Here is a 16,492-nt window from a genome sequence, read left to right as displayed (position 1 = left end):
TAAAAAGATACACATTTGAAGCATTTTGTTACATTGCATTTCCCCAACACACACACACACACACACACACACAGTCCCCTGCAGAGACACAGGAGGTGGCTTCGTGCCAGCTCCCTTACCCCAGACCTGCGTCATCTGGAAACACGCTGTACACAAAACACAAGGAGATAAAACAGCTCACGCTCGCCACCGTCTACAGAAAGTTCATCACCGACTGCGCTCTCAGCGCACATCTCGTGCTAACGCTTTCTCTTTATTTCAAGGAAAAGGACGAGAACAGAACGTACACTCTTGGGGGTGGGGAGGGGCTTCATGTCGCCGTGTACAGAGCACGTCCCGAAAGTCTACCTGTCTCTGAGTCGCAGACCCAGCTGGGGCGTGTGGACTCGGGAAGGAAACACCCCGATGGCTGCCAAGTGGGTCCGTCTCCATTTAGACCCAGAGCTGAGTGGCTGGTTGGCGTGTGTAAGCAGGATGCGTTTTGCTTGCTGGTGCACGTAACAAAAGACCTCAGAGAGTGCTGGCAACTGGAAATGGAGACACAGCAAGATGTGGGGGGTAGGGGGCACGCAGGACGGAAGGTGGCTGCAGGGCGCCCCGGCCACGCTGCTTTGCCAGTTCTGTGCCCACATCAGGCACGAAGACACGCACGCTGAGAGCAAAACGCCGCCCCCTCCAGGTGTCTCCCACCTACGCTGAATCCTTCTTCAAGCCCTCGAATAGTGGCAAAGATGGCATGAGAGTTAAGTGCATGGGTTGGGCGGTTGGGGTCTTCAGTGTCCCCAGATGTTGGCATTATTTGTCCGGGGCGTTCTCTTCATGCTGGTGGGTCTTGAGTCTCCAAGAAGTTCCCCCCTCGGTCTTTAATGTCGACACAGACCCGAGGTCGGCTTTGAATTTGCAGCCCCTCATAACGTCACGTATGAGTTGTCACTGATCACAAATGTAAAGCTTCCGAGAGACAGCACCTCTTTGCCTTGGGGACGCTGGCAAGGGGGTTGGCCGGGGTCTCCAGCGGCTTCTTTGTCCCCCATCTGCAGGCACAGGGGGCCGATCATCGTTTCCCTGGGTGTCTCCGTCTCAGCCTTGGAGTGCTGGACCATTGGGGCCTCTTCCAGAACACACTCCTGCTCCCTTTCTTCTACTTTATCCAACTGGGTCACGTTCTGGGTGTCCTTAATCCACTCCTGCAAGTGTGACACATGGTGATTCACACAGAGGAAACCCAGCACAGCAGGCTCCCTGGCCCAGTGACCCCACAGACTCTCCCAGCACCTGGGACAGACCTGGTTCTGGGACCAAACAACCTCTCTCCAGCGGGAACACCCCTCCCCGTGGCGCCAAAAAGCCCTCACATTTGGCTTGTTCACAAGCCAGACCTTGGAGGCTGGGGACTAAGGCAGGTCTGAAACCAGGGCCGCCTTACAAAGACACTAACATGAGGGCTTTCCTGTTCACTCTAAGTCCTGTGTCGCTGAAGAGGGTCAGGACACGACGACCCCAAACAGGCCACTTTGGCAAGACGACTGTTGTGAGCTGAGCGCAGTTTTAAAAAGAACCAACTGAGGAGGACCTGTCTGCCCTCCTCCTCGCTGTTTCATGCCATTTCCCTATGACAAAGAAAATGCCCATTTGTAAAGGTGGCCTCCTCCCCCTTTCCAGTCCAGAGACAAGCCAGAAAGGACTCGTTCTGTATCAAACTTAACTAAACAGCCCTTACTCATGCCTTTCCTAGTCACCTCCCCACATCTTACCTGCCTCTCACAAGCCCAAATGCCCTTCCTCTGTCTCATCTCTTGTTGCCCCTCTATCACCCTTCATTGAAATGGCATGTTGCTCCCCCAGGTCTAAACACCTCTTTGGGGTTTTCTTTCTTTCTTTCTTTCTTTCTTTCTTTCTTTCTTTCTTTCTTTCTTTCTTTCTTTCTTTCTTTCTTTCTTTCTTTCTTTCGTGAACACCCCCATCGTATGCATATGAAATAAACCTTTTACCTGTTAATCTGTATTTTTCCCATTTAATTTACAGTCCCCAGACACAGAACCTAAGAGGGTAGAGGAAAGTTTTTTTTCCCTTGGTTTTTTTCTTTCCCTACACCTAAATAATTTTGAAATTTACCTTGTTCCTGTAATAAGTTGAATGGTGCAAACCCTTTCCCCAAAATAAATATATCCCCAAGTCCTAACATCTAGACCCTGTGAGTGTGATTTTATTTAGAAATAGGGTCTTTGCAGATGCAAAGAAATTAAGACGAGGTCGTCCTGGATCGGGGGGCCCTGAACCCAATGATAGTGTCCTCAGCAGAGACAGAAGAGGAGGGACACAGACACAGAGGAGACGCCACGTGGAGATGGAGGCAGAGATGAGAGGGAGGCGGCCACCAGCCCAGGTACGCCTGGGGCCCCCAGGAGCTGGAAGGGGCAGGAGGGACCGTCCCCCGGAGGAAGCGTGGCCCTGGGACACCTTGAGGGAAGACTCCTGGTTTCCAGGCTGGGGGAACATAAATTTATGATGTTTTGAGCCCCCTCCCCAGTTTGTTGCAGCCCCCGAAAACTCACAAGACGCTGGTAACATTGTTTTATAAAATCCATGCCTGACTCTCCAGCATCTGGTGAGCTCCTGGGGGCGGGGGCTGGTCCCCTGTCCCTAATTCCCCAGCAGCTGGCACTCAGCCCTCCTAAGCACTTACCCCATGAATGAAATAATGACTATAAACGTTGGAAAGCGGAAGCTCAGGTTTGTGTTCAGCCCCACAGAGGGAGCACGCTGAGAGCATGACTTCCTGATGAGATCAGAAGGCGATTAGGCCGAAAAACCCGGTGGGGGCGCTGATCTCTGGGGCTAAAAAAACCCCACGGGGGCGCTGATCTCTGGGGCTGATTTAAGGAGAAGCTGCTTTCTGAGACCCTTGCAGCTTCTCTCTGACAGAAAGAGAAAAGTGTTTTTCTGCTGTTTTCAAACCAGAAAGGGCCTGTGGGAACGTGGAGAGAGAGAGGGAAGAAACGCTGCTGTTGAAAAGAGTGCGTTCGGGAACCCTCAGAGCCTGGCAAAGCAGAGCAGTTGGCATGTGCCCAGAAAGATGACTTTACCTGGAAATTGCCCCGGTGTGCCTCAAAGAGCCCGGGGAAGGTGAATTTGGGGTCAGGCACGCTGGGCATGAGGAGCTTCTTAACTCTGAAACGCACATGGAGAGTCTGGTCAGATGGGGAGTGGGCATCTAAGGGACACAGAACCCGATGAGCAATTGAGGGTGGCCGAAGAATTTGGCCCCAGAGACTCAGTGCCCAAGATGGAGCTGTGCCCTCCATTTCAAGGCATGCACCCCCCTCCATTCCCCTGACACCCTACCAGCACCCACCCATCCACCCACCAGGAATATGCTATGAGGGGCACAGACCACTTTCCTGTAAGTAATGATTCCTACGACACACGAAGCCTATTTCCATGTCGTTGGTATTTGGAAGTACGTTGTGTCACCTTTCCAAAATCATAGGTCGAAGCCTTAACCCTCCCAACATGACTGTATTTGGATGTGGGGGCTTTAAGAGGTAACCCAAACTAAAGGAGGTCATAAAGATGCAGCCGGGAGGCAATCGGGACATATTATCCCCAAAACATGCCCCTTGGAAATGTTGATGATTTTGAGCGGAAGGCCCTTGAGAAGCAGCAGATGTGGGGAGGGCTCTCTACCTTCCCCCATGGACCTAGAAACAGGGCATCAACTTCTCGTTGTGCAAAGCAAGTTTCTGTTTGTGAACATGCTCCCCTTCCCCACCCCCACTCCCAGCTCCTTTACCAGGAAATGGAGAATGAGTCTTATCACCAGAGATGGCACCGAGATAATTCCATGCAGACAATGTTTATCTACTATTAGTTTCCTTCACACATTTACTAGTGTCCTTCCCTTAATTTGCCACTTACCCAGAGCTCCAAAATCTCTGTCTAGTCACTTGTGCACAATTTATCAATCACCCTTTGTTAAAATGGTATATAAGCCACCCCTAGAATAACTACTTTTTTTGCCGGGGGGTTACTTATTTTCTTTGAAGCCCCCATACATGTAAAAAAAAATTACATCAATAAAGAAACATATGCCTTTTCTCCTGTTATCTGTCCTTGGTCATTTTAATTCACAGGACTCCAGATACAGCACCTAAGAGGTTGTAATTTGATACGCCCCTAATCTAATACAAGCGGTGTCTTTATGAGAAGGGAGAGGGACGCCAGGGCTGTGCCTGCACATGGAGGGAAGACCACGTGAAGATGTGGAGAGAAGACGGCTGTCCTACAAGCTGAGGAGACAGGACTCGAGAGAAACCCTGGGTCTCGGACTTCCAGCCTCCAGGACTAGGAGAGAATACATTTCTGTTGTTTGCGCCCCAACGATAGTCGTTTGTTACAGCAGCGCTAGACAGGCTTCCCTTGAAGACAAGGCAAGTGGTAGCTTTTGCCAAGAAGGTTATCTGTCAGTTTTTCTCGGGGGTGGGACGAGCGGGGGGTTTGTTTCAATTCTGTATTAAAAACACCAGACAAGTCACCAGTCAACGGCCCTGTCTCCTCCTTAGCATATGGGTGGTGTCTCTTTGAGCTGGTCAAAGAGGTGAGATAACAGATGACTGATAAGAATTCAATGAGGCATCTCCATGCTGCATGGGCCTGGGAGGGCACACCTTCCGAGTCGTCTAACTCAGCCTGGCGCAGACGCAGCACCAGTGCTCCCAAAGAGAGGTCGCACGCGTCCCTCCTGCCGTTGCTATGGAAACCCCGTCCTAACAAACCAAGATGGCAGCCAGAACCTTCAAATGTCACTCACAGCTGAACGCCTGGGCACAGGTACGTTGGACTCAAGATGGAAATAACTGTGGTTCAATTGGTGTACGGAAGGTTAATGAAGAAAACGATTTGATGTCGTAGTTCCGAGAAGCCGCCCATGGCCTCGAAGAATATTATTTTGCTGTGGCTAGAACTGCCGTGAGCAAGTGGACAAGATGTCTTTGTGCGGTTCTTCTCACATACTCATCAAATGGTCTAAATGAATCACGTTCCAAGGAAAACTAAAAATTTAAAGGTGTTTTAAGCATGTGTCACCCTGGGCTCAGAGGACACAGCTCAGGGGCCTGCGTGTGAAAAGAGATAACATTCCAGCAGCTGGACTGTTTGCAAGAGAAAATTTTTCCAGGAATAGACATAGGTCTGCACGGCTGGCATGGTTTTCCCACCATCCTCCTCGTGAGGTACGTGGTGGAGGACGTGAGGCCCCACTAAGTAACCGTATCAGAGGACGGAGTCTCCTTTCTCTGCACGTCTCGGACATGCAAGAAGCAAAGCCCTGTGCCCACGTGTGTGACGAAACCCACGGAAGCAGTCCTTACCTCCGCAGTTTCCACACCAACAGAAAGACGAGGTACATGATCAGCAAGACGACCACGGCGGAAATTAAAACAAACTTGGGGAAGAGCGTTTTCTCTTGGCACGAATCTAAGGAGAAAGACAACGGTCCTGTGAGCTTTCAACACGATCCTACGTGGGGCTCCACACATCTGCCCCCAGCGTGGTGTTCCTTTATGCAGGTCAGGGGCAGCAAATTGTCATCTCAGTGAGAAACATCCCGGGAGGAGACGCGGTGTCTCTGACGGACACACATCGGGCCCTCAGCGGGGAGCTCAGCACCGTGACCTAGGGTCCCCGTGTTATTGGGATGCTTGAGGATATCGGGGCTTGCTTTTGGCTATTGTCTATTCACCCATCATCCATTTATCCACCATCTCTCTGTCATCTATCTATGACAATGTTCATAAACACTCCCTATTATTCTTGCTGAGTTAATAGAAAAAAAACCCACGACAATTAGCCCCGAGAGGAAGGCTGCCTGGAGCAGAGGGGAGGCCAGCTGTGGTTGCAGGTACTCCGTCCGCCTGCCCCGGAGCGGGGCTGCAGGCCCCCGACCCCGTGTGACCCGCGTTACCTCGCAGCTCGGCCCTCTGCAGGTGTGCCACCTCCGACCAGTCACTGGGGTACGTGTCAGCGCCGTAGCCGGACTCCATGGTTTTCACTCGGGCCCGGACCAAATAACATTTATCGATATCCAGACCCTCTATCGTCACATTGCATGTCTCTTCCTCTTTGGCCTGCGGAAGGAAAACACACGCGGCGGTCAGTGACGGCCCCTGGACCCGCGGTTCTCGTGCCAGGACGTCACACGAGGTCCCCGCTCTCAGACATGGGCCCTTTTGTGTCACGTCCTCTCTCGATGCTCGGGGACAGCGCCCGCCAGACGCGGAAAGGGAGGAAGGGAAACGCTTCGTAACAAAGCACATACAGGGGCTTTCGGAGGCTTCCTTCGTGCTGACAAGTTCCTCCGTGCAACAAAAGTGTCGCTTCTTCTGATGAATGAGGGTAAGGAACACGTGGTTCCTTTGGAGACGCCCGTGGTCCATAAACGGCAGATAAACAGGGTGGAAGGTACCGGGAACCACGGCCAGTGAGGGGGTGTGAGGAAGGTGGATTGCACGTGGCGGCGTGGCCAGGCCCCGTGTCCAGGGCTGTGGTCAACGGTCAGCGTGGATGTCCCTGGGAAGGTATTTGTACACGTGATGAAGAGCTAGAATCGGCTCCCGGGAAGTCAATCCACGACATAGGTGGGCCTCGCCTAATCAGTGGAAGGGTCACGAGGACCGGTGACATCGCCCCAGACGGAAGGGACTCGGACCTCCTGACCGTCCCACGGAGCCGTACCCGGGCTGCTCGCCGCTGGCCTGACGCTCGCCAGGCCTTAGGTCACATGAGGAATTCCTTCAGCGACGTCTGCCCGTCGCGGCCACCCGGCGCCACCGCCACACACCTGCCACTCGCTGTCAAAGAGGCTTCTGTGCTGGACTTCGTAGAGCAGCTCGCCGTAGGGCAGCTCGCGACACGTCACCGTGAGTGCCTCCTGGTGCCACTGGAAGTGCAGGTCTTTCGGGAGGCTGGGCTTCACTGAGAACAAGAGACGAGGGACAGTGAGCCCTCTGCGGACACAAGCATGCCACACATCCGGGGTTACAGGACCTCCTGGGAGGCCGGCTTCCCGTGTCCTGTGTCAGGGAAGCCGCGGCCCGGGATGCGTGGGAAACTCTTGTCTTTATACCATGGGACGATGGCCTGTGTTCCCCTCCCCCCGAGAAAGATATGCTGATGCTTTGCCTCCTAGAACGTCACAATGTGACGGCCTTAGGAAGTAAGATCATGACAGCGGTGGTCACTTAAGACAAGAGGAGGTTCTCCTGCCGAAGGTGGTCCTGATCCCCGGGGACAGGTGTCCTTAGAAGGAGAGGCGCAGAGACACATAGAGGGGACATCACGTGACAATACAGGCAGAGAGGGGCTGACACAGCCACAAGCCAAGGGACACCCAGGGTTTCCAGAAACCTCCAGACGAGCCTGGGTCACACATTCCCGCAGAGTCTCTGGGAAGAACCAACACAGGTGACACGTGACCTCTCAGGTGGAAAGCGGGATTCTGTTACAGAGACGGGTGGGCTACGAGCTCTCGGCACTTACAGAAACTGCTGATCCACACGCTGTCGTTGAGAAGAGGATACGTCCCGTTCCAGATGGAAAAAGACAGGATTTCGTCCCCGGGGGCGTCCAGGAGGCACCCAGCCGTGCGACCTTCCCGGAGAATATAGCTGGAGCAGTGCGCCTTCGTGTTCATGCTCGTGAAACTGCGGTTAAAAAAAAACAAAACAGAACCGTTTAGCCAGACGGCGTCCTTCACAATCACCCGTGAGCACGTCTGTGGCCAGCGCTGGGCTCCATGACTTGGCCACGGACGCAGAGCGGGTTTGCTCGCTTCGCCCTGATGACGGCAGCAGGATCTGTGCAGACAGACAAGCGTCCCCTCTCTCAAGGGTTCAAACTCCAGGCCGGGGGAGGATGGGTGTCTGTGGTTGTGAGGTGCCTGGTTTGTGGCACTTTGTCACGGCTGCCCCATGAATTAATACAGCTTTGCTTGGACCTGTGCAGTTAACCAAGCCTCTGATTTGAAAGACAATTGGAAAAGGGTGTACCAGGATGAGGGGGTCTCTGTGTGGCTTTCCTGCGATGCAAAGAAGCCTGAGACCAGCCCACGCTCTGTCCTTAAGACCTCAAACAATCAAAAATATCCCCCTGTGTATGTTAATTAGACTTTTGTGGTGATCGTTCTGCAACACGTACAAATATTGCATCATTATGTAATTCATATAATGGTATATGAATTCATATAATGTTATATATCAATTATACCTCAATTGAAAAAAAAGGAATTTTTGTTGAAAAAAAATACCCCCCTTTGTGAATGAAGAACCCGATGGTCAGAAAACAGAAGTGACTTATCCGTGTGACCGCCGGGGAAATCCAGCGCTTTGTTTCTTCTGGGCCTTCTGTGCCGAATCCATTCACCTGAGAGTTTCCCTCTTCGATGTGCTTTCACGTTAATCTCGGGGGCCATCACTGCACAGAGCCAACCTCACACCGCACGTCTGCTGTTCACACAACTGAGACTGAATTGATTGGAAAAACCCTTCCTCCCACGTTTATACTGGCGTCTTTGAGGCGTGGGAAAGCCAGGCAAACAAACCCACAAAAAGGAGACGTGTTTGGGGCCACTGGCCCCTGGGGCCCCGGTGTGAAAAGTTTGGGGATGGTAACCGTTGGCCTCGCGGCAAAGCAGAGACTATTTCAAGGCAAGGCGCGTGCTGTCAAACACAGCCGCTGAGCCGTGGCGGGGGCCCTGGGTGAATAAGCCACGTCGCGAAGGTCCTGAAGGGAATCTAGGTAGTTTCGTGCGTGACTCCGTCATCACTGCGTTCGAAGGTTTGGGCGACTGCGGTTGTGATTGTGGTGAGAACCGGGGGCCCCACGGAGCACACACATTCCCACTTTGCGTCTTCTGATGGTTCACGCCTCTGCTTCCTGGCCCTGCCCACGGCCAGCGTCTCAGAGGAAGAGGTGTTTCAGCACAGGACGTGGCTCGCCCCTTCCCGAGGACACTTACTTGTACACGAAAGTCAGATTGGTCCCCAAGCGTTCACTCGCATTCCAGGTCACCTGCACGGTCTCGAAATTAAAATTGAGAATGTGGACTTGCAATGCTTCCCCTGCATAAAAGACACACAGAGACACAAAGCTGAACGGAGGTTGGGATTTGTCACGTGACGTCGGCCCTCCTCTCGTGCACGTGAGGTGTTGCAGGAAAGGGGCACATGCAACCAACATGCCAGACAACAGTCAGAAGCCACGTCACCGCTGCCTTTCTTCTCGTGTTTGCAAGAGGTAATGAGGGTCGTTTGCAGCAGACAGCCTGTGCACCCAATGACACCATCTTTTGTGGGCACCCAGAGAGGCATCCAACCCTGTCCCCTGGCTGCCCAACGCAGTCTTACCCACAACTTCACACACGACACCTTGAGGAGAAGGTCAAGGACAAGTGAGGCTACTGAGGACCGTCTCTAAAGGCCCCTTAGGTTTTACTAGCCTGCTCTTTTGCAAAGGTCTGAGTTAGTCACTCTGAAAGGACGTGACAGGAGCGTTTTAGGGTGGAGCACACATGCAGGGCTGTTGTGGGTTTCCACCTGTCGGAGAAGGGAGTATGGGTGTGCAGGCATGGAAAGCTGGGCTGCACCCCGGGTGCTGGGTTAGAAGTGGGAGTACAAGGACAGAGGAGAGCTAGGTGCCCGATGGATGGATGGGTGGTGGATGGATGGATGGATGGATGGATGATGGATGGATGTGGATGGATGGATGGTGGATGGATGGATGATGGATGGATGGATGGATGGATGTGGATGGATGGATGGTGGATGGATGGATGGTGGATGGATGGATGGATGGATGGATGGATGATGGATGGATGGATGGATGGATGGATGGAGAATGGATGGATGGATGGATGGATGATGGATGGATGGATGGTGGATGGATGGATGGATGGATGGATGGATGGATGGATGGATTGATGATGGATGGATGGATGGATGGATGGATGGATGGATGATGGATGGATGATGGATGGATGGATGGATGATGGATGAATGGATGGATGATGGATGGATGGATGGATGGATGGATGGATGATGGATGGATGGATGGATGATGGATGGATGGATGGATGATGGATGGATGGATGGATGGATGGATGGATGGATGATGGATGGATGGATGGATGATGGATGGATGGATGGATGGTGGATGGATGGATAATGGATGGATGGAAGGATGGATGGATGATGGATGGATGGATGGATGGTGGATGGATGGATAATGGATGGATGGAAGGATGGATGATGGATGGATGGATGGATGGATGATGGATGGATGGATGATGGATGGATGGATGGATGGATGATGGATGGATGGATGGATGATGGATGGATGGATGGATGGTGGATGGATGGATGATGGATGGATGGATGATGGATGGATGGATGATGGATGGATGGATAGATGGATGGATGGATGGATGATGGATGGATGGATGGATGGATGGATGATAGATGGATGGATGGATGGATGATGGATGGATAGATGGATGGATGATGGATGGATGGATGATGGATGGAATGATGGATGGATGGATGGATGATGGATGGATGGATGGATGATGGATGGATGGATGGATGATGGATGGATGATGGATGGATGGTGGTTGGATGGATGGACAGATAGACGATTGACAGATAGACAGACAGATGTAGAAAGACGGACATGGGTGGAGTTCTGGGTGGATGAAGGGACACGTTTCCAGCGCCCAGCAGACGAGGCGGGTGAGCAGACACATGTCCACAGGCTGAGACAGAGGGGCTGGCGGTCCCTGGTCAGGGACTCACACTCCACCTCGGTGCTGGGTGCAGCCCCTGACCCCCGGGGTGAGAGGTGGACAGACGTCTGGCTCCAGCTGTGTCCGGTCAGACCCTCTGCGAGGTGTGTGCTTTGCCCAGTGAGTATTCACGGGGCCGCAGCTGATCTCGTGGCCCAGACTCAACCATCACGGCTCCTTTGTCATCCCAATGCAACCCAGTCTCCGAAGCCCGTCTTGCCGTTTCTTCGTGCTTCTGTCGAGATCACCCACCAATACTCACGTCCCGTTTTCTGGTGCCGATGATCAGTGAGTACACGGTGGAATGAAGGGCCGACTGCCCGAATCACGAGAAACACGGGCTGTGTTCTCAGAGGGGGCTGCTGGCAAGGGCTCGGCCACCGTCCCCTGCACATGGCAGAGACCCAAAGGCAGGCGGGGGGTGGGGGGGCAGCGTCCTGGGAGAAAGCGGAAAGGTGCCGCTGTGCCCTGAACGGGGCTGCTGGCCCGCGGGCGCCAGACGTGGCTCGGGAGAAGCGGGGCGTCCCGAGTGACTCAGATTTGGCTCTGTGTGGTCGGTCCCAAGTTAGACGCAGGGACAAGCGTTGGGAAAGTGGCCAGGGATTGACGCGGGGGCCGGTTTCCTGCGCAGGGGGCTGCAGGCTGTGGGTGAGGGTCGTCCGTTTCCAGCTGCTCTGACTGTCGCCCGTTTGTCTATTGAGCCTCTCGACTCCCGGGATCGTGGCAACCAGACTGCACTTCCCTGGGACCCCAACAGGGACGGGAGATGTACAGGTGTCTGGTATCAGCAGGGAGCCCTTCCCCGCGGCCGGCCGGCGAGGACAGGACGGTCTTTCCTGGCAACCATGCCTGAGCACAGGGGACACGCTCAGAACTTGAGCCACTGCTTCCTGAAACGGGGAGCAGGCCTGTCGGGGAGGGTGGCATCCTGGCCGCGGGGAACCCCGGGCCTCCAGAAGGGGAACCTCACCCCTGCCTCGTAGGGACCACCTTCTGAAGTGTCCGTCCACTGAGGGAGGGTGACAGCTCCGTGCTCAGCACATGTGACGTCAGACGTGCGGCACCCCGCTGCAGGAAAGCATGTGTCATCGGTGAAGCCACACGCCCCAGCTTTCCAGAGGGACGGTCATGTGCCTCAAGGGCTGCCCCACAGGATGAGTCAGCCCCAGGGACAAAGGGCAGCTGCCGAAGCCGTGACACGGGGAAAGGTCACCGATGTCACCGTGTCCCTGTTCCTTCTGGGCTAAGTGCTCCTGGAGGCTTTGGCCAGTCCAGCTTTCAAAGAACAGGCTTCGCGCTCCCTGCTGAACACGAGGGACGAGGCCCTCCCGATTCTGGGGGGCACTTACTTTAGGAAACCATCGTCTCGGCAATGAATGTAAACCCTGCTAAAGGCAGGAAGCCGCCTGGCCGAGGGAGGTCCCAGGAATGTCTATCAGGGACCCGGGATTAAGTCTCTGAAATGCCAATATTAAGGGACACGCTGCCCCGGCTCCCACAGCTCGATGACAAGGGAACAATTAGGAAATGGGTGAAGGTGCCCGGAGCTGGGGCTGCCAGGGAGATGGGGGGCTGTTTTCCGGGGACCGAGTCTCAGTTTGGGAGGATGGGGAGCTTTGGGGATGGACAACGTGAATGGGCTCAATCCACTGCGCGCAGCCCGGCGAACCGGTTAAGACGGTAAACGGTACATGATGTGTCTTTTCCCGTCACCTGTTTGGAAAGATCAGCCACCGAATGTGGCTATTTCAAAATGTTTATGTCACAAGAAGGAAGGAAGGAATTGTTTGCGCTCCGGGCGTGGGGACGTCTGTCGGAAGGACTGTCCCTGCCCTGTTGTCGTCTCTGACCAGTGGGCTTTCCAGTCTCAGGACGTCTGGGCTGAAATCGGAAAGGCGTCTCTTTGCATAAACACAAGGGGGTCCGTCCACATAAGGGACTGTCACTCGGCCCCGAAAAAGAGAGCGGCGCTGACACTCGCCAGCACGTGCAGGGACCCCGAGGACACTGCTCAGGGAGTGACAGACACCCAAGGCCACCCAGCGTGTGACTCCGTTTCCGTGAAATGTGCAGAACAGGCTCCTCCACGGACAGGACGTGGGTGCGTGTCGTCAGGGGCTGGGGGACCGAGGGGGAGGGACAGCTCGTGGGGACGGGTCTCCTGGGGAGGTGGAACGTTCTGGAATGACATGGTGGTCATTGCACAGGTGTGAACACACCAGAAAACTCGCAATGGCCCGCTCTCCGTGGATGGACTGGATGATACGGGAATTACATCTCCATGGCGCTGTTTCCCAAAAACGCCATCTCCTGGCCCACCTGTCTCGCTACCTGCCTTTCCGCTGCCTTCCCCTCACTCCCCACGGACCCTTTGTCCTCTAACATGGGTGCGCGGGGACCCCACGGGCGCGTCACCTTAGAAGGGGCGGCTGGTGTCGCCGGCAGCCCCACTTGTCACGGGTGCAGGCCCAGGTCAAAGGCCTGGGGCTTTTGAAAAGCTGCCTTTGAACTGTCACCCTCCTTCCCCGCCCCCACACCCCCCCCCCCCAGAAAAACACGTAGGCTGCAGGAAACGTGGAGATGAACAGATTTGCCAACTGCGGGCCATCCTCTGAATACCAAGAATTTCCTTGGAAATTTAGACACAAATACAGAGACAGAGAAAAGCTGACTGACGCATCATAAAACAAATTGTAAAAATTGTTTGCTTTAATGAGCTTGGGGACAGCAAGGGATTTGGCACCCAAATACTGTGGGGTATTTTGGGGGTGGGGGTAGGTAAGGTCAGATCAAAGCAGGCGGTCCTCCCCCCTCGTTTCCTTCTTTCCTTCTTTCTTTCTTTCTTTCTTTCTTTCTTTCTTTCTTTCTTTCTTTCTTTCTTTCATTCATTTTCTTCCTTGTTTCTTTTTCTCTCTTTCTTTACTTTCTTTTTTCTCTCCTTTCCTTCCTTTGTTTCTTTCTTTTTTCTTTTTTGTCTCTTTCTTCCTGTTATCTTTTTTCTCTCCTCTCTCTTTCTCTCTCTCTCTGTCTGTCTCTCTGTCTCTCTCCCTCTTTTTCTTTTTCCCCTAATTTACCATGCTGCTGAAATGCTGAGACCAGCACCAAATCAACCAAGGACACTTCAGAGCCACCGACACGCAGGGCCACCCTCGTGACCCGTGCCCGGCTGGACCCCCCCTTAAGTTGAGCTCGTGCCCCTGAGTCACGTCCTCCTGTCCACCCGGCCCCCCCAGGGTCACCCCAAGCCTCTCCTGGTCCAGGCCGGGCTTCCACTGTCCCCATGGCCTTGGTTCTGGCTCCTCACCTGTGTCCCAGAGGCCGAGGACACCGCTCGGAGCTGCTGTCCATCCCTAGAGCACAGTGTTGCTTCCCAGGAAATTCCTGGACACTCGTGGCAAAACGTCCTCAGAGCTCGGTGGCTGAAATGGCACCCGATGCGATCGCTAGGGTCCCTCCTCCCACCTCCTAGAAGCCCGCCATCTGTGAAGCTCTCGGTTCGGTCTAACTGGCAGCCCCCAAAGCCTCCCTGCAAACTCTGCCGTCCCCCAAGGGGTACGCACACATGGCTGTACCCTCCACGGCCGCCTTGAGTCCTGGTGTCTGAAACGACAGGTTACACAGCCATCGTCCTCTGCAGTGACGGCCTGGGGGACACGGGGGTCCCTGAGCATGTGTGGGACCCCCGTCCCGCCGGCTATGGGCCGACGGCGGTGCCTGCTGGCTGAGGCCCGTGCATGAATGACGGACATGCCCCAGGGCAGGGGACAGGGGGCCCTTTCCTAAGACGGTGGTGTCCCCAGCCTCCCCCCCATCCTCACTCGAGTTCACAAGCGTTTTCACACCTCTGATGAACTCGGGTAAAAAGCAGCTCTGTGGAAAGAAGAAAAGCGAGCAAACCACAAAAGCCTTTCACCAAGAAAGCAAGCTTCTCGTTTTCTAAGAAGTTACTAGAAAGGCTCCGAGTGGGGTCCCCTCGGCGGCCGAAATCCCGGCTTGGGACCCTCCACCCGTCGCCGTTCCTGGCAGCCGCTCCTGGGCTCCGAGGGGGTCAGGACCCAGAACTGGCCTGATCTGTGCGTTTTCCCATCACACGGCCCGTCAGGCGGGTGGCAGGGAGGAAACGGGTCTCAAGGAAACGCCCGGTGCAGCGGGAGCTCCAATGACACTGAATTCTTCGTCCCTCTGCCTCCTGCCGCTGGCACACAGAGGGCCTGGTTACCGCTCCGAACGCAGAGGGACGGGCCACGCACAGCGTTAGCAGCCCGGCGGACACCCACATCCAGGCTCCCCGGCTCTGTCGGCTGCAAATCCAACGGGCCAGCCCCAGACTGCAGCGCATGGGGATGGTGGGGACACGGCCACAGCAGGGACACGAGACGGACACAACAGCACTGGGCACGAGAGGTCCAGCGTGCTGTGTCCACGTGTGTGTGACCCCGAGCTGGAGGCTCAGTGTGAGCTGGTCTGGTGCCGGGGCTGCCTCCCAGCTGCCTTCTCCCGCTGCCACCTTTTACCTAAGCTCATAAGGTCAGCGTGGCGTCAGCTTTCTGGAAAACCCCCAGGCACCAGGTCCGCAGGCCAAGCAGAGCCTTTGGGGGGAGGCTGACGGACAGCGGGACGGGTCCAACACCCACTGACGGCAAAGCCCAGTTTCCTCGGAGGCCCCCCTGACACGATGTCACCACAGGCAGGTAAATAGTGACCGGCACAGAAGCCCCCACCCCATGTGAAGGCAGGAAGAGCCCCGAAGCCGCCCAGAGTCTCCGCTCAGCACACGCACGCCCCTGTCATTCATTGCGTTTCTCCGCGCAAACCCAGTGTTGGATTCACTCAAGCACGGGCCCTTTGCAAGCCGCCCACTGCGCTCTGTGGATTCTCAGAATCCTGGGCAGGCTCGTGGGAACTTTGACGCACAAAACAGCCCAAGAGACCAATAAAAGAAAAAGGAAAAAAAAGAAAGAAAGGAAGAAAGAAAACGAAAAGGAAGGAAGGGAGGTGAAAGCTAAGGACACATGAGCCACACACACACGGCCGTATGGGCAGCACCCTTACCAGCTCCCGTTTCGCCCGCAGCTGTCAAATGTCCCACAAGCAGCAGCGTGGCCGCTGCCCAGGGCGGGAAGGCCGGCCTCATGCTGGCAGAGCACGGAGAGAGCAGGACGGAGCGATTTCAGCTCATGCCTAATCAGCAGAGATCGCTCCGTTTTAAAAAAGCAGAACGAAAGAGGGAAGTGACTACAGGAAACTGAGTCATGCTTTATTTAAAAGAGATGACTCTTGGCCAAAAAAGAAAGGAGAATCCTATGTCCACGGGCGTTGCTCGCAAGCGTGGCACATGCTGACCTTGTCTGTTCAGGACTCTTGGGATCGCGTGGCTCGTGACGGTCACGTGGGCTTGTGACCCTAGGGTCCCCACGGGCTCCCACAGGCAGCATGTCCCTGAGGTATCCTGGACAGCACAGGCCACCAGGGGCAGACATGTGACACCGTGTGACTCAAACCAAGTGGCAGTCAGCTCGCTCTCCAGGAGGGAGGCAGTGCGGGGACACCCCGAGTGCAAAGAAAGAATCATTCTCCAGAGAGTTACCAGGGAAATGTGTGGGTGTGATACGCTCAGGGCACCAGCCCGGGTCACTGTGGGTCAGCGGCCAGCTCATG

At 54.8% G+C, this 16,492-nt stretch overlaps 1 protein-coding gene across 1 annotated transcript; it reads right to left on the bottom strand.

Moving 5' to 3' along the window:
• Positions 1-223: 223 nt before the first annotated feature.
• Positions 224-16,017, bottom strand: CRLF2 (cytokine receptor like factor 2). Its single transcript, XM_081043213.1, has 8 exons — positions 15,887-16,017; positions 9,014-9,116; positions 7,537-7,700; positions 6,839-6,972; positions 5,963-6,125; positions 5,370-5,475; positions 3,087-3,171; positions 224-1,187 (listed from the first exon to the last, which is right to left on the bottom strand). The coding sequence occupies exons 1-8, from the start codon at positions 15,966-15,968 to the stop codon at positions 909-911; spliced, it is 1,116 nt and encodes a 371-aa protein (XP_080899339.1). The 5' UTR covers positions 15,969-16,017; the 3' UTR covers positions 224-908.
• Positions 16,018-16,492: the final 475 nt, after the last annotated feature.

Source organism: Rhinolophus hipposideros (genome assembly GCF_964194185.1).
Source record: "Rhinolophus hipposideros genome assembly, chromosome: X".
NCBI lineage: Eukaryota > Metazoa > Chordata > Mammalia > Chiroptera > Rhinolophidae > Rhinolophus > Rhinolophus hipposideros.
Note: the sequence above shows the minus strand (reverse complement) of the source record. Positions and strands in the feature narration are given on the sequence as shown.

Bases quoted from the DNA above. Each gene is read 5' to 3' on its own strand.
- CRLF2 (XM_081043213.1), bottom strand. From the start codon at position 15,968: ATGAGGCCGGCCTTCCCGCCCTGGGCAGCGGCCACGCTGCTGCTTGTG. The intron at 9,117-15,886 runs GTAAGGGTGCTG...TCTTTTATGCAG, and splicing joins TGCGGGCGAAACGGGAGCTG to GGGAAGCATTGCAAGTCCAC. The intron at 6,973-7,536 runs GTAAGTGCCGAG...TCTTGTTCTCAG, and splicing joins CGTGTGGATCAGCAGTTTCT to TGAAGCCCAGCCTCCCGAAA.